This window comes from Ricinus communis, chromosome 6 (genome assembly GCF_019578655.1).
Source record: "Ricinus communis isolate WT05 ecotype wild-type chromosome 6, ASM1957865v1, whole genome shotgun sequence".
Taxonomy (NCBI): domain Eukaryota; kingdom Viridiplantae; phylum Streptophyta; class Magnoliopsida; order Malpighiales; family Euphorbiaceae; genus Ricinus; species Ricinus communis.
In genome coordinates, this window is record NC_063261.1 from 27,573,905 (window position 1) to 27,591,812 (window position 17,908).

General features: G+C 32.6%; 2 protein-coding genes across 2 annotated transcripts; both read left to right on the forward strand.

Annotated features, from left to right (window-relative positions):
• The first annotated feature begins 5,887 nt into the window (after positions 1-5,887).
• Positions 5,888-7,045, forward strand: LOC8264812 (histone H4). The gene is made up of 2 exons (XM_015722906.2): positions 5,888-6,043; positions 6,502-7,045. The coding sequence occupies exon 2, from the start codon at positions 6,524-6,526 to the stop codon at positions 6,833-6,835; it is 312 nt and encodes a 103-aa protein (XP_015578392.1). The 5' UTR covers positions 5,888-6,043; positions 6,502-6,523; the 3' UTR covers positions 6,836-7,045.
• Positions 7,046-8,832: 1,787 nt separating this feature from the next.
• On the forward strand, positions 8,833-15,153 carry LOC8264176. The gene is made up of 5 exons (XM_015722896.3): positions 8,833-8,994; positions 9,608-9,766; positions 9,871-10,266; positions 10,609-13,211; positions 13,317-15,153. Exons 2-5 carry the CDS (start codon positions 9,743-9,745, stop codon positions 14,617-14,619), a joined length of 4,326 nt encoding a protein of 1,441 aa, XP_015578382.2. The 5' UTR covers positions 8,833-8,994; positions 9,608-9,742; the 3' UTR covers positions 14,620-15,153.
• The last annotated feature ends 2,755 nt before the right edge of the window (positions 15,154-17,908 follow it).

A 17,908-nucleotide genomic window follows, 5' to 3' on the forward strand; every position in this document is an offset into this window, starting at 1 on the left:
ACTCACTATTTATCTATCTTTTTTCTTTAATAGTCACATTCTCCCTCCTTACATATTTCTTTCTCTTTTTACTTTATTAAAAAAGTTAACTAGGGAATAAATAGAGAATATTATTGAAATATACACATATTTTAAGACAAGTTAAAATAAAAAGTTAATTATTTATAATTTAATAGAGAGGCATATAAAGAGCATTAATCGGAATGTTCTGAGAGTTTGTTGGAGATGCTCTAAGGATTGGACTGTAATCCAATCAAGCGAAGCTCAAGTACAATTTATTGAACTCAAGTTCATATTCAAATTTGATCTCAGTTTGCAATAGCTTGTTTATTATGCAAATCAACTAAGTTGGACTTTGAACTGATCAAATAATTGAATAATAAAAATTCAAGCTTTGACTTATTAAGTATTTTTTAATATTGAGCAGGCATAATTATTAATTAAATCTTGAATTTTATACTTTTTAATATTTTTATTTAATTTAAAAAAAAAAAAATATATATATATATATATATATATATATATATATATATATATTGCTTTCAATTTTTAAAACACTTTTCAATAATAATTTTTAAAATTTTACTTATTAAATGTAAATTAGTGAATTAATAATAAATTATTGCATTTAGATGATAGATATATGAAATGATATACATATATGAGACTTTTAATAGCTATATTGTTAAGTTTAGAACAAACTACTTTTGTTGATTCACAATTATTGTTATTTAAAATACTTTTGGAAGAATACATTAATTTTATCGGACTTACTAATTTATCCATTATTATTATATAATTTTTAATGAGAATATAGTATTATATCTAGAACTCAAAATATATTCAATAAGAATTTATAATTTTAAAGCAAGAAACTCAAATTTAAGTGATGATATTTATGTTAAGTATAACACATAATTTTACTCATGTGTTTTTCACTTTTGACCTCTAACATTTATGTACTTATATTTTAATCAATAACACATGTCGAGGGTGTTTGACATAGCTATTAAAGAGTAGCTAATAACTTTTCAGTTCTCAATATGTATGTCAAGGTATTTGGTTAATTTTTTGAACAGTAGCTGGTATGTTAGAATATCTAATGGCTGAGTTTACAACACTTTCAATTTGAAACGTTTCACCAACAATTTTTAATTTTAAAATGAACACACTCAAATAATATTTTTATTGTTTACTTAATATTATTTATTATTTTTTTAATTTAAATTTATAATAATTTTATTTGACTTTTTTATAAATAAATGACAATTTAAAGTATTTTTTATTTCTTAACCACTCAACATTTTCTTATAATTATTATTTTTTATTGTTATTTCTTGTTTGTTGAATTAACAATATTGTTACAAAAATAATTTAAAAAATTAACAACCATTAAATTGATATTTATATTGGTCATTATATATACAAGCATCAATAGCTATAAATGATTCTACAAAACTCAATCATCAATCAACCCAGCAACTATCTACTTCCAACTACTAGTAATAGCTTAGCTAAATAAGCCCATTAACTTTTATTTTTAACTGATCTTATCTTTGAAACTTAATTTTATTATTCGATTTCATTTACTTAGTGGCAGCATGAAAAAAGCATGTTGATAAACAGTGAAAAGCACGTGAAGAAAAAATAATTTCTTCTTCTTTCTCACCTTCTTCTTCCTATTTTCTATCACTTAGGTTGTAATCGAACCGAGCTAAGCCGAATATCAATAAGCTCAGGCTTGATTTATTTAATTTTAGCAGACGCTCAAGCTAAGTTCGAGCTTAATTAGAGCTTTTATAATGAAGCTCAAGCTTGGCTCGTTTAAAATTAATTAGGCTCACAAATAGCTCGAGCTTGGTTCGCAAATAACTTGGTTCGTTTAAAATTAATTAGGCTCACAAATAGCTCGAGCTTGGTTCGCAAATAACTTGGTTCAATGAATAGCTGGAGCTCAGTTCAAATTTTATTTGTTAGATAGTTGCATAATGAGAAAAGCTCGAGTTTGAGCTCGTTAAGTACAATTTGAATTCAGTCTTGTTAAGCATTTTCAATAATTAAATTAATTAATAACAACATCTAAAAATATAACAAGAAATTATGAAAATATCAAATTTAGCAAAAAAATAAAAATAAATCTGCAATAAAAATAATCAATTTCACTGTCTAAAAATATAGCAAAATATATAAAAAAAAAATATTACTAAAATAACATGAATGATGAAAGTAAAAGACCAACAATATGTAAAAATTGCAAAATACCATACTAAACATATAATGAGTGTGTGTTGACTTAAAAGAACATATAAACCACTTTCATAAATTTTTTTAGTGGCATCCACCTACTAATTTAAAATAAATTTTAAAATATAAAATAATCGAAGTGTGATATAATAAGATAACTAAAAGTTTTTCACAATAATATATAAACTTATATAAGTTACAATCTTGATTTATTTTAGCTTAGTTTTCAATTTAATTACCATTTATAAATATACACATAAAGAAACCATATGATCCAAAGATTCTAATTAAATTAAAATTTTTTCAAAGAAACTATATGATTCAACACCACACTCAACTCTATTGGCTCCAAGATTAGAGTTGGAAAAATATAAGATATCTAAAAACTGAAAGGTATGAGAAAAGAAAATACTTTGTGTTAAGGTTAAAATATATATAAAATTTCGCAATAATGGCAATACCATTGACTATATTTATTTAGACACAATTTAATTTTTTCTTTCTATGCTAGTGCGTAGTTAGTCATGATCTATTATATACTAATTAAGGTTTTAATAATAAATAATTTTTATTAAATTAATATAATTAGAAGATGCATTTAGAATATTTTAAATGTCATAAAAATATAATTAAATTTTATAATATACAATAATTTATAAGTAACATAAAAGTTATAATAACGAGTCATCTTCCTCATAAAAATCCTGATTCGAAGCTTTTAGCTGGCGTGTTCCTATTTGTTGTTATTCCTTTAAATCTTTGCAAAAGTAATAATTCTGTTGATTTTATTATCACCAGTACTATAGATGATAAAGCTTTTAAAGAATCACAAGTATTATAAAAAAATAATGTGTTTTGAACGAAGTGAAAGTTAACTTAGAATTTTATATATTTAAATTTGTATGAAATTAGTTAAAATTAAACTAAATTTTATCAAAATAAATAGAAATTTATAAATGAATTTTATTTTAGTTTGTCAATATATTCTATAACACTAAAATATCTCTTTTAATTTTATCAATTTTATTTTACTTTCTCTGTCGTGTATTTCTCTTAAATGAAATGAGTTTTTAAATGGATTTCAATCAAATATAACATTAATAATTTTATGCAAAACTCAGATGCTAAATATTTGCATATTTATACTAATGAGACAATTCATGCTATTGAGTTTAAAGATTAATACCAGTTGCTAAAAGTGGGATCTTGGTTGTTGATATGTCTTTTAATTTTTATTCTAAACATGTATTGTTGATGTTTTTGTTTGGGATTGTTTATGCTGGTGCTCCAAAGAGTACGGGGCTTTAACGTTGTTGGTAGTGGCGGAGAAGGTGGCGCAACGGTTGGTTGGGGAGTTGACGGTGGTGGTTGGTTGAGTTTATAATTTAGTTAATTTTATTAATCTAACTTTGTTTATCATTTTTTTTAAAGAGAAAAAGAGATGTGTCCTAATATAGTTGGTTTATATTTTAAGTAATTCCATTATTATTAACATTGTCATTACGCTTGCGTTCAAAAATGAAATCGATTAAAAATAAAAGTTAATATCTACTATCGATAAGTACATGAATGTTAAAGATTAAAAATGAAAAGTACATAAATAAAATTATGTATTAAGTCTTATAGTAATACATGTTTATAATTTCTAATCATTAATTATTCAACTAACAATTAAAAAAAATTTATAATTTGAAACAAATAAAGAAATTATTTTTTTAGGATAAAAATTGTACAATTTAAATTCCCTGAGCATTGGACTTTTTCTTAATTTAGGGTATTTCAAAAAAAAAAATCCAATTTAGAGTAAAAGTGATTTTTTAAAAATTTTTTTAGAATAGTTTGAAAAGTAATTCTCAACTTAGGGTAGAAATAAGCTTATGTCGATAATGTCCACTATTGAGAGTGGCAAACAACACTATCCTCTAGTTAGACTGGTGGACGCGAACGAAAATTGAAAATTATAGTCATGTCTGCCGCTTCAATTGGTGGACAGATTCTAAATAATAAAAGAAAAAATCTGTCCACCAATAGAAATGAGATATGTTTATAATAATAATAAAAAGAAATTATTAACAATTCAATTGAATTTATTGATAAAAATATCTATTAATTCTACTAGCAGTAATAATAAATATTATAATAATAATTTAATAAATTTTATTATTATAATAATAACATCTCAGGGCGAAAAGAAAAAAGAAGAGGCTCATCAGCTCCATTATGTTAATGGATCGATTTCCAGCGATGGCTGGATGTGGTGGCCCGTCCGATTACTTCTCTTCTTCTAGTTTTGGATCGACATCTCAACTGCCCAGCTGTCTTCAACACGGATCCGGTGAAATTGAATTTTATTATTGTAGTAATTTAATAAATTTTATTATCATTATAATTTAATATATATTATTATTAATAATAATTTAATAAATAATAAAAAAATTATCCCAAAATGAGATTCTTTTCCAAAACAACTTTAAGTTGAAAATTTTGTATAATTTTTATCCTAAAAAATTTTAAAAAATTCAAATGCATTAAATTGAGAAAAAGCCCCCTGAGCATTACTATAAAAAGGAGAATTATGTTATAGATTGGTTGGCCAGCTATGCGTAATCTTTATCTTTAAGATTTCACTGTCTGTGATTCTCCATTTATTTTGCAACAGTGGTTGTTTCACAATTGGATTAGTGTTTCCTATCTTAGGTTGATTGGCATATAATTTATGGGCTTTTTCTAGCGTTTTGAATAAAATAAATAAATTCTCTAAGCATTACTAAAATTTTGAGATTAATATCATCAATATTTTTAATTTATAATGCAAACAAGACCTTTTCATATCATTTTTAGCAAAATAAAAAGAGTGAACGTAGTATTTCATATTAAAAAAAATTATAATTTTATTAAATATAATACCCTATTATTAATGGATCAAGAATACTTAGACTAAAAGTTTAAACAATATGTTCTTACTAATTAAACATAATCTCCCTCAATATTTCTTTCGAGCTCTTTACTTAGACTCTCCACCACCAAAAACAAACTAAAGCAAAATCGCTAACAACAAGCTTTAATAAGATATTACGGAAAGAGATAATATTAAAATGAGTAATGCCGCATAATCCACCACTTTTTATTTTAGAATTTTCTTAATTATTAGATTTTTTGAAAATAAAATTTTTTACGCATACTTTGGTAAGTTATCCATGAACTTTTATTATACTCAATATTGAAATATGCCCTTTTTAGGGTTAATTTTATCTGTAATTAAGCATCCCTTTTACGTAGAGGAAGTATTTTATCTTGATTTTTATTTAAAAGAAAAAGTAAATTTTATTCTATGTATTTTTAGTTTATTTTTTTATTATAATTTTTGTTTTGTTCAATAATTCATGGTATAATTAGTGTGACTGATTAAGGGGCAAACTGACCAATTTTGCAAATTTTCTGGGTAAGATGGCTAAAAGAACTAATTTGGTGCAAATTGGAATTATCTTGAAAGTTAAGGGGGCAATTTGACACTTTCCCAATTTATGAGCTAGCACACGTTGCAGTTACTTTGAAAATTACAAACAAACATTCCATGTCAGCTATCCGCAGTGCTTCAAGATTCAAAATATCACCCGTTCATTTGAAATCCAACGGCCCGCAGTTTCTACAGACACGGATCAACAATAAGGCACTCCATCTTAGGCCAGAATATAAATAACCTAAAGACCATTCATTTGTTATCTCACCGAAACAAGCAATCTCTTTGTTCTTTCTTCGATTTCCTCCCTTGAGAATTTCCATTTCAAGCTTTTTCTAGGTATTTTATCTTTTCTTTTCTCTGTTTTTTATTTCCTGATTTGCCGTTTTTCTTTTTTATCAATTCTCGTTTCCTATTGCTGTGTTCTTCGAGTGATTTATGCTTTGAACAGTTTAAAAAAAAAAAAAACAAAATTAAAGTTTTGTTATTTTAGGGTTTACAGCTTTTGATTGTGGTTCAAAACTTGCTCATTTTCTCTAAGTTTCCTGAAATTCTTTACGTGATCTTGTTAATATCTAATTGAAATTCTCACTGTTAAGATTTTTCTGTTCTGGCTGTTTGTTTTCTGGGAAAATGTGAGAAAATGAGTTCCAATAGGTTAATCACCGTCTCAGTCACGCATATACTGGATTTTAGTTTTATTTATTTATTCGTTTTACAGAATTGCATTTGTTAATCTTCGCCCCTGCCTGTTTTGTTTCTATAAAAAACTAAATGTATTAATTCTGTTTGTACAGATCTTCTATTTGAACCGAAAGAATGTCTGGACGTGGCAAAGGAGGAAAAGGACTAGGAAAGGGAGGCGCAAAGCGACACCGTAAGGTACTTCGTGATAACATCCAAGGAATAACGAAGCCAGCAATTCGGCGTTTGGCTCGTAGAGGTGGTGTGAAGCGTATCAGTGGGTTGATCTACGAAGAGACACGAGGTGTCCTCAAGATCTTCCTCGAGAATGTTATCAGAGATGCTGTCACATACACTGAGCACGCTCGCCGGAAGACTGTGACTGCCATGGATGTTGTCTATGCACTCAAGAGGCAAGGCAGGACTCTTTATGGGTTTGGTGGTTAGGGCTTTTGATTTTGTTTTCAATTAGTTGAAAGTCTTGCTGTCAAGAAATTTAGGATTACTGCTCCGTTTTTTTAGGTTTTTATTAGATGGGCTGGGCTATTTGTAAATGATAATGTAATGGGGTTGGGCTAGTTAATGGGTCTTTCTAGTATGGCTTTTTAGTGTAACTTCTTTGGATTTTGGAATGAAATGGTGATGGTGTTTGATGCAGTGATTTTTGTGTTTTTTCTTTTCACTTTTGGTATGTAGGCTTTTATCATTGCACTTTCGGTGAGCTTGAAAATGGACTTAATATATTGTTTGTGCATAAACAACAGCAATTTACTTTTAAGTACATAAACAATATGGAAAAGATAATATGTTAATTATTATAATTGATGTTTTCATTTATGTTATGTTTATGGTTGAGTTTTTTTTTTTTTTTCCACCCTGTGAATATTGGTGTGTTTTTTAATTTTATGGTGAGAGATATTGGATAAATATCTTGTTTTGTGATTTATTATGTATTGGGTATATAATGAATAAAAAGTGAATAAAAAAAATTAATGTAACTAACAAGCAAGAGTGATTGTTTGTTAGACGTTTGAAACTATAGAGGGACTGTCTCATTTCTTGGTGGGAATGCAATTTGGTGTTGAAATTAGAATTCAAAGGCAAGATAATGGATGGTGTGTAAAGTTGCAATTTGAAGTCAAGTTAGGTTCGTTCCTCGTTAATAAAAATGCTTGTCCTAATAGGCGGGGAAAAAGAAAAGAAAATTGGTATGGTAAACCAAGTGCAATTTGAACCCAATTTAATTGTGGTCCTTCCAAATAAATGTACTTTGTTCCTTTGGAAGGAAAAAAGGCACAAATTTGTGAATAATTTTTTTGGTCAATTAGTGAAGTGGTCCTGCTGAGTAAGAGTTGTTTTACAAAAAGGCAAAATCAGCAGAAGAAGCCACTCCACATATCAGAGCCTGGTTTCGATCCAGGGACCTGTGGGTTATGGGCCCACCACGCTTCCGCTGCGCCACTCTGATTTGTTGGTACGTTCTCAACTACGTCTCTTATATATTCAACTTTTGTTCGTGTCTTGCGGTGTTGGGTGAAGTATATATTGATTCCTTGCTTTGCTTACCTTTGCCTCCCAAAAATTTCACTTTTCCCTTTTCTCCAGTGTCTAAAGAGAAAAAAAGATCTCAAATGAAACAGAAATGTTATATTTTTATAAAATTAAGTATTATATTAATTTCATTTTTAATATTTATTTTTAATATTTCTATGATATTTATTTTACACCAAACAAAAATACATTTTTATAAAATTAAGTAATATTAATTTCATGTATGAATTCTGAATGTGGTAGATTTGAAATCTAAATTGCTATTAAAAAAATTATTATTAAAAGTGTATAACTTTAGTAAAGAAACAACAATTATGTATATTAAAAACTCTAAGGAAATCATCTAAGTTACGAAATTCTCGGAAACAAATAAAAAGCAAAATTTCAAAATATCCCGCTAAAATTAATTTAGCAGAACTATAATTATTGTTATTAGTTGAGCTTTATCAAGTTACTCCATTAAAAGAAACAGTAATTGTTGCATCCCCATAGCCACCTAGCTCATTGAGACAACCCCTAACAAAGGATCAAGTGGTTGCTATTTAGGTAGTGTCAGTGCCCCAAGTGAGAACGGTAGCACGGAATCATATACTCCATCAAAATTGACAATAATATTTAATACTTAATTAACAATAGAGAGCCGGGTCAAGTTGTAAATGGCTAGGTTCCAACCTGACAGACACGTGTCAGTTATCTGATTCAATGGTCCACTTGTAGGCCCCATCACAAAGCGTGACCAAGACTTTCACCACAACATGGACAATAAAGTCAAATATAATAATTGATTCAAATAAAATAAAATTAAAAAATACTCAATTATTAGAGAGACGGGAAGAGAAATTATCTAATATAAATAAATAAATAAATAAATACAGTCTCTCTCTCTCTATTAACCCTAAAAGCAAATTTAAGGAAGCTCGCTTCTGATTTTACATAATCTCTCTCCTTTTCTCTGTTTTTCATGAAATTGCAGAGAGTTCGTTTTTTCTCCCTTTTTTTCTTCTTTTGTTCTAATTAATTAATTTCTCTCTTAAAAAATAAGTATCTCTGATAAGGTAATTTCGCTTTGTTTTGATTGATTTCTTTCCGATTTTGATTTTGATCAACGAGCCGTCGCTTGCTGTTTTTTCTTTTCTTCCGATTTTTAGTTTCTTCTTGTAAATGTTTCATCCCCTCTTATTCTTTTTTTGTAATTTCTGGATTTCTTTTATTTTTTGTTTGCATATAGTTAGACGATTAGATTTGCTTCTCCTAGCAAGAAACCATGTTTTTATTGTTTGGTTACAAACTTAAACTACTATTTCTTTTTCTCGGAGATTGATTGGTGGTCTTTTAGTTGTGGTTTTAAAAATCTGAGATCTTTATCCATTAATTTTTCATTTCTTTTACATTTATAGTCATGTGTTCATGGGAATTGATGTGTTTTATTGTATGATAGATTGTTATTTTCGCTTTTAACTTATTTTGCACAATTAAGTTAGGTTAAATTGGCCAGTTTTTAGTAGTTTCAGATCTAGTTTGACTCGTTCCTTATCTTTTATTTTAATCACCGTTTCTTGATTATTTTAGATTCAGAAATTGTTAGGTTTTGCTCTATCTTGTAATTAATTAATATTGTATTTTGATTGAACTGAGAAGAGATAGATCTACTGTTTTTGTTACCTGCAGGTGGTTGGTTGCTTCCTATAGAAACTACCTAACTGGTATTTGGTTTTAATAATATTCTCAAGAATAAGTATTAATTCTTTTTGTAAGACTACGAGGAGAGTGTATTATTATACACTTGCAGACACAAGAAGAGGCATGCCTGTATCAGGAAAACAGGAGGTGTTTGTTTACTTTTTCGTTGATATTATCAGATTTTATCAATTAAGATTGTTTGTTTGTGTGTTAGTTGTCTGAATAGTTAATTATTGATCATTTATTTGCAGACTGCTGTTAAATCCCTTGGTGGGCAGTCTGGTCTTAATATCGCTGGTGTTCCTGTGAAGAAAAGGAGGTTTATTTGGCCTGCTTCACCTACACCTGAAGAACAACAACAATCTTTACTACAAAATTCGGAAAATAATTCTTTAGAGAAACAAGAACATGGTAGCCCATCTCCTGAATCAGAACTTGCAGCAGGTTCTTCTTGCTTATCTGATGCAAACAAGAATATTTATCAAGAAGAAAATAAGAGAAATTCTGACAATATAGTCTCGTCAAATAGTAATCATGAGTTGAGATTTAGAGTTGAAGAACCCAGCCAATCTCAGGAGTCTGATTCCTTGGCTAAGCTTGATGATGATGAGAAGCTTTCAACGGCAGAAAAATCTGCTAACATTCTGGTAAAATCAGCAAAAACTGAGTTGAATTTAGCACCCAGTAGATCAGCTAACATTTTGGTAAAATGAGCAACCAAGTTGGATCTTTTCTTTTCTTATTTCCACTAATTCATTTTGCAAAGTTTCTGTGTGTGTGTGTGTTGTGTTTTCATGTTTTGGTCTTACTTGGAAATGTTTTGCATTTTCAATTTCATTTCTGTAGTTTTTCCTGCAATGTATACAAAAGGTTACTTTACAACTTTTTCAAATAAATTTCTTGGTCTCTTTTGTTAGTATATATGGACTCAAAATCTTTTTTGTTGATTAATTATACTATAAATATTAATCTGTTAATCCTCTTAGCAGACTGGGGTTAAACCCCTTGGTGGTGTTCCTATGAAGAAAAGGAGGTTCTTTCGGCCTTCCTCGCCTCCACCTGAAGATCAATCTTCCCTGCATGTGGGAAAAAGTTCTCTACAGAAAGCACATGGTAACCTGTCTAAGGAGTCTGCTCTTTCAGATGCTGGTGTTGCAGTAGGTTCTGTCTTATCTGAGGATGACAAGATTTCTTTGCCAGAGGATGATAAGAGAAGCAGCGACAACACTGTGCAGTCTAATGCTGTAGACTACTCGAGGGTTAAAATTGAAGAAGCACGCCATATAACTCAGTCTAATGCTAAAGTGGAGAAGCTTATGGCAGTAGAAAAATCTGTTAATATAATGGTAAAATCAACAGAAACTGAATTGAATGTAGCACCCAATAAATCCCCTTCAGTTCATGTCAGTAGAAAGATACTTAATCAGCAAGTAGAAGGAAGATGTAAACAGATATCTTCAGTTTCTGGGAATCCTGAATTGTCATTAGGTTTAAAGGAACCTCAACTTTCTGCTTTGGAGGATCAGTGTAATGATGCAAGTAGTTGGAATCAGGGAAACGTAGAACCCGTTTCGTTGAATTTGTCATTAAGCAATAGTGAAAGGAATTCCCAGCTTGAATTGGACGATGTGCAGTCCAATACTGACAGTTCTAAGATATTTGCTGACAGATCGAATTGGGATTTAAATACTACAATGGATACATGGGAAGCTTCTGTGGGTGAAGAAGCTGCTGGTCAAGTAACAGCTGGTGGTTCAAAGAAAGTGGGTGTTACACATGATATAAAGCCCTTGATGTCAACAGGGATGGTTGGAGCCAGTATTGCTTCTGAAAAGCAACTTTTTAAAGAGAGCGAGTCTAGAACCAGTTTTGCTAGAGCATCTTCACAATCTGTTGAAACATCTAATTCTGAGGATCGTCTTCATTTACGCCTTAGTCCATCTTTTCTTTCTTTTAACAGCCAGACATCTTCTAGTTCATCTGCTAACTTAGACTCCACTTCTGCTGTTCCTAATATAAGCTTGTCCAGAGGGTTGTTGTCAGGAGGCAAGACGGTTAATCCTAGGATTGTAAAATCTGAACCATTTGATGAAAGCCACAGACCTGATTCTATAGGAGCTAAAGCCAATTCAATGGTACCATTAGATTTTAGGGCAGTGTCAGTGAAGAGTGAATTACTAGAGAAGGTTGCTCAAGAAGCCCCAAGTGCTGGGAAATCACTTGATGCTAAATCTATGAAATCTGAACCATTTCATGAGGGTAATCCAGAGAAACTCAAGAACATGTATGGAACATCACATCAATCTAATAAACAGGTGCTACTAGGTCATGATAGCAGAGGACTATCTACTTGTTCAACAAATGAACATGTGATACAAGGACAGGATACTGGAGTACAGCCTACTTTTTCAACAGGTGAGCAAGTGGTACAAGGTCACAATACTATAAAAAATCCTACTAGTTCAATAGGTTCATCCCTGAATGGCAATTTGTCAGACTATTCAGGACATCGAGGTGATGAAGGAGTACATCTTAGCAATGAGGCTCCAGAGGAATCATGTGAAAGTGCTGAGCAGGTTGCTGCAGAAATGGGTTCTCTACCTGCGTGTCAGAGTTGTGATGAAAATAAATGTTCTGGGACAGTGGATGCTGCAGTTTCTGAGAAGAAAAGTGTAGATAATTCAGACCAATGCAAACTGAAATTCAAGGATGCAGTTCCCCCTGATGCACATCGGAATGGTGATGGTACTGTGAGTGATGACGAAAAGATTAATTTGTCTGGTGACATGCTAGAAGAAGACTCTTATGGCTCTGAATACGAGTCTGATGGTAATTCTGTGCCTATGGATATAGAAGAAGATGGTCGAGGACAGGATGATTATGAAGATGGTGAGGTTCGTGAGCCACAACTGAATGCTAAAGTGGAGGGTTCTATTTGTGAGAAAAGAGAAGACATTAGTCAGGGTGATTCTGATGATACAAAGGTGAATTCTACAGAACTACGTGCTGATTTTCATTCTAGTTCATCCCATGCTGAGGGCAAGGACACTAATGTGGAAGAACCTGTTGAAACAGTTAAAGCTGCTCTTAAAGATATTGACGCAATTCATGATAGAAATACAACTGATGCTGATAAAGACGTTTCTAGGGAAGAATCATCTGCAGTTGATATCGTGGTTAGCAGAGCTGACAAAAGGAAGTTAGTCAAGACTATTCGAAGAAAACCACTTGACTTGGCAACAAATAAAGATAAGGCCCTGGGGACAGAACAGTCCACTAATCAAGCTGCTTGTGCTACTCAAGGAACAATACTGGCTGCTACTCAAGGAACAGATGAGAATGTTAAGACAAATGGTGGGGAAAAGAATGAATCAGCATTACCCAAGATGGAAACATTGATAAATGGTGATAATGCGCCTAAGGATGCAAACAGTGGAGGTAACCAGAGTAGGATTATTAACCTGTCTATAGCTTCTAACATGTCTTCTTTTGGTAAGACGAGATCTATATCAAGCAAGCCATTGTCGTTGCGCTCTGGAAGAGAGAGATTGGATGTACCACTCGAGGGAGATCGACTTCATCCTCGAGGGAGGTGATTATTCATTATCATTCATTGTTACCCATTTTGTATTTCCAATTTTTGAAGTCTTAATATATTTAGTATTGTCTGATTTTCTTCACTGGTAATTTATTTTAGGGATGAAGCTTATAATGATGGTTCTCAGAAGTTCACAAGAGAAAGGTATCAGGAGTCCAGAAACTCTAGATGGAATTTTATCCATGGTAGAGGAAGGCTTGCTAGTAGAATTGATTCTCTTCGCAATGATAGGGATTCTGAACGTGATTGCATTCCCAGACATAAATATGCAACTGCTGTTGCAGGATCAGATACTGAATTCGTGAATTATAATATGGGATCAGATGGTGTATTTGCTGGTGGTGTTCGGGGAGGAAGAAAGCTAGTGGATGATGATACACCAATTTTCCGGCATTTTTCCTCAAGGAGGCGCTCTCCTGGGAGGAGAGATGGACCTGCCTCACGTGGACTTCAAATGGTTCGTAGAGTTCCAAGAAGCATTGATGAAGACAATTCTGAAGTTGTTGGGCTAAGGCATACTGAGAAGATCATGAGGGGTTTTCCCGATGATGGTGAAGAGCATTCATATTCGCATACCCAACCTCCATATGAGGGATTAGATGGTCCCTTTGTCCAAGGAACTAGGAGCTTTTCTGTCCAGAGAAGGGGTCTTCCTCAAATGCATTCTAAATCTCCAATCAGATCTCGTTCTCCTGGTCCATGGTCTTCCAGGAGACGATCTCCTGATGGATTTGTTGGGCCCCCGGAATTGCCTCATCGAAGATCACCACTTTACAGGATGGAGAGGATGAGGTCACCTGATAACCCAGGTTTTCCTGCAGATAGGGTGGGTAGGAGGCATAGTTCCCCATCATATCTGTCTCGACCTAATGATCTGAGAGAAATGGATCCTAGTCGGGATCATGGTCATCCAAGATCTATCATCTCCAATAGGAGCCCAACTGGCCGTGGTGGTTTACTCCGAGGCAGTAGGAGATTTGGTATTGGGGATCCTCGAGAAAGGCCAGAGAATGAGGAATTCTTTGCAGGGCATGTGCATTCTGGTCGGTTTCATGAGCTTGGTGGGGATGGAAATGAAGAGAGAAGAAGGTTTGGTGAGAGACGTGCCCCTGTTCGTTCTTTTAGGCCTCCTTTTAATGGTACTGATGGTGAAAATTTTAATTTCAATACAGAAGATGGTCCTAGGTCCTTTAGATTCTACCCTGAAGTTGATCCAGACTTCCATGAAAGACCCAATTTGAGGGAAAGGGAATTTGATAGGCGGATAAAAAACCGTCCAGGAAATGCACCTAGAAGACCAAGAAGCATTGAAGAACAAGAAGGAAATTACAGGCATGGAGGGCAGGTGTTATATGATGATAGTTTTGATGATATGTCTCGAGTGAAGAGGAAAAGATTTTGAATAGATTAACGTACATCTGTAATAAGCGTAGATCCAGTACTTGTTGCCTTAGTGGAGATGTGAACTAGATGGCAGAATTAGTTGTGGTTATTCCAGCTGAATACAGGAATAGCAGGGCACTGTTCTGTATGTGGTTCTCAACCAAGTTGTAAGCGCAACATGAGATGCTAGCCTGATTTAAGACCAGATGCTTGCAACACTGGGCGATTTGTCTGTGTGATGTACATAGATTTTCTGACAAGTCTTCTGGCATCCTCATATGCTAATTCTGGATGTTAGCTGCACTTCTTCGAAGTTCCATTTGAGCAAGTTTTGTATTGTCATAAATGTGGTGGTATTTTCTATGTTTAAGGGTCATTCCGGTGAAATCAATTTTGTATATTCTTTGGAGATCCTCAAACTTCTCAAAGCATCCTCAGCTTTTTGTGCTGATTATTGTGCTTAGTAAGCCAGAGCAGGTATGCAGTGAGGAACTATGGAATTTGAGGAAAGTTTCAAGAAATCAATAGAGATTAACTAATTCAGAATTGGCTATTTTCTAGCTTTGATTATCCACATTTCTCTTGTCATATTGCACAAATATGAATCCTTTAGATAATGTCAGCAATCCTGTGAAAGTCGGCTGATGCAGTTTTTTGCAGTGGCGATGAAGGTTGAAGGTTTTAACAAGTTCTGCTCTTTTTTTTAAAAAACAAAAATTTCTGTATTCTGCTTTGATTGAGGTAAGAATTTTGCAGGTGTCTTACAGCTTGCTAGTTTTAGAGCAGTTATAGCTGTTAGGTTCTGTTGGGAGGTGGTTTGACATAATTCAAGTGCTGGACATTTTAGATGGTATCGTGTTATATTGTGCAGCAAGTGCTCCACGGGCTCAAGTAGTTTCACCTAATTTTGGTTTTAGCAGTTTAGATGTTGGCAGCTTTTGAAGAGAGAACGATGGAATGCTTATGCCTTGGGGTACACTTTCTTAGCTGCAACATTATTCATTTCGTTAATAGAATTAATCATGCTATTGACCAAGTAAGTGGGTTTTCTGCAATTTCTGCAGCTGATACTCCTTGGCTAACTATTGAATCTTGGCTTGGCATCTTCTATGGAGTTTTATAGGTATTACTCACTCTGAAGGGAACAAAGAGTGAAAACTTTTAGCCTCTTTAGTTATAGTAGTGCGAATGGTACATTACATGACCTTAATTGCTTGCCTTCCTACTTCTGTATGATCACGGAAAGAAAGTAAGTGGTGATTGTTGAAGCATTTCTGAAATATGGGGATTTTGACATTCTAATGTGGATGAAAAGTTGAAATGCCTCCCATGAGTCGACACTGCTTTTTTGTGGATCAGCAAGTGAATCAGGTCTTTCTGCCTTTGTTATCCCATTTCGACTAATGTCACCATGCTGCTCTCCCCTCTCTCTCTCTCTCTCTCTCTCTCTCTCTCTCTCTCTCTCTCTCTCTCTCTCTCTCTAATTTCTATAACTTTAGCAATAGTAGTTTAAAGAATGTTGGTCTAGAGAACAGATGCGCATTGCGCATATATCTGATCTAGTAGTATAGGTTTGAGGTCCATGATCTGGGAGTTTCTTGGTTTCAGTATCTTTTCCCAGTCTGCTTGACATCCCCCTTTTGGGCAATGTGTAGCAAATTATTCGTCCATCACTGGAAGCAGGAAGACTCAAATCTAAAGTGAACATATGGAGTCAATATATGTAATGAAGGCAAGAGCTTTTCATAAACTGACCTTGTCAATGGATGAGAAAAATGGAGAGCTGACTTTCCTTCTAAGTTATCAAGAGGATGAATGGGTCTTTGCTATGTATTTTCATGGCAAACTCTGAAAATCTTGTACCATAGCCGCACCTTTGCCCAGAACTCTTGTATTGATGCTGGTGAAGATAGTGACGTGTTGAGGACTGACGATATGTGAACTGGTTTGCAGCTGTTTTTGTTGATCACTTTCGAGGGATAATCTAGTTAAAGGTGATGGGGCCACCATAAACATGCACCTAGTCAAATGATGGAATATGGTTAAATTCTCCACTAAAACTGGGATCACCTATTCTCGTAAGGGTGCTGAACATGAAACTGCCTAGGATTCTTGCTTGTGCGAGGAGTGTATTCATGGAGTTATTTTGTTTGATTCCCGTTCTTTCTTTTCAGTGATTAGAAAATGGACATAGGATGAATTGGTAATTCCTTTGAAAAACCTTCTTAGTAGTGTTCAGCAGTATTTAAAGTTCCTCCACAGTTGGCAAAACCTTCTTAGTGTGCATTATTTCAGAGTTCAATCTGCAAAATACACACAAGAACCAGAACTATTCGTAGGGCTGATAGCAGTTTAGCCGAAAGGGTAAAAGGTAAGCGGGCGCCAATGATAATGTCATGACAGGAAATAATAATGTCTGTATCCAGCTGGCGCATTCGTCTTTTTTTTTTTTTTTTGTGTAAATATCTACTCTATAACAGTATTTTTTCTGTTATGCCGTTTGATTAGGGAAAAATGGGTAAAATTAATGCAATTGAAAATACTGCGTCTAATGACTTTCTAAAGTCATAACTTTATTATTGGTAATTAATTCAAATCTATTACTGACTAGAAATGGAGAAAAGTACTATTTATGGCTAAGCATGACGCTAATGGCTCACTTTTTTATGTTTTTTTGGCAGAGTATAATAGGAGCCCACCATGTGGAAAATTTCCTCTATTAAGAAGGTCACTTTTATTCTTGCGCGGTCTCACTTTAGTTTGTAATTTAATTAGAAAATGGGGAGAAAATAATAGAATAAACGACATTATAATTGAAAAACGAAGAAAACAAACATGAAAGTGATTTTGAAAAGGGCTGATGTACAAGGGAAAAAATGAAATAAAAAGAAAGGGTATATTGAAACTGGGATTAACTATATGCCATATCCAATTAAGATCAATATTCCTTTGTTGAAACCCTCATTCAAATGTCATTATATGTCAAGTTCTTAAAGAACAAGTTGAAAGAGTATGCTATAGTCTCTTTAATAGAATTATTTTATATCTTTTATTCTATTGGTGGTATTAACATTAAAATTTTGTTTATGTAATTTGGGTGTTAGTATTAATTTAATGATTTGAGCATTTGTTAAGAAATTTGGTATAATTGAAATGAAATCACTTACTTTTTCATTGAAGTTTTATCGATTTGTTAAGTATCCTATAGAGATAGTTGCAGATTTATTAGTGAAAGTAAGAAAGTTTTATTTTACGTTTTGATATTCTTGTGATGGGTATGAAAAAAAACGTGGATGTGTCTATTATTT

Coding starts and splice junctions, on each gene's coding strand:
- LOC8264812 (XM_015722906.2), top strand. CDS start 6,524: ATGTCTGGACGTGGCAAAGGAGGAAAAGGACTAGGAAAGGGAGGCGCA.
- LOC8264176 (XM_015722896.3), top strand. CDS start 9,743: ATGCCTGTATCAGGAAAACAGGAG. Junction 10,267..10,608: donor AAAAATCTGCTAACATTCTG/GTAAAATCAGCA, acceptor TCCTCTTAGCAG/ACTGGGGTTAAACCCCTTGG. Junction 13,212..13,316: donor CGACTTCATCCTCGAGGGAG/GTGATTATTCAT, acceptor AATTTATTTTAG/GGATGAAGCTTATAATGATG.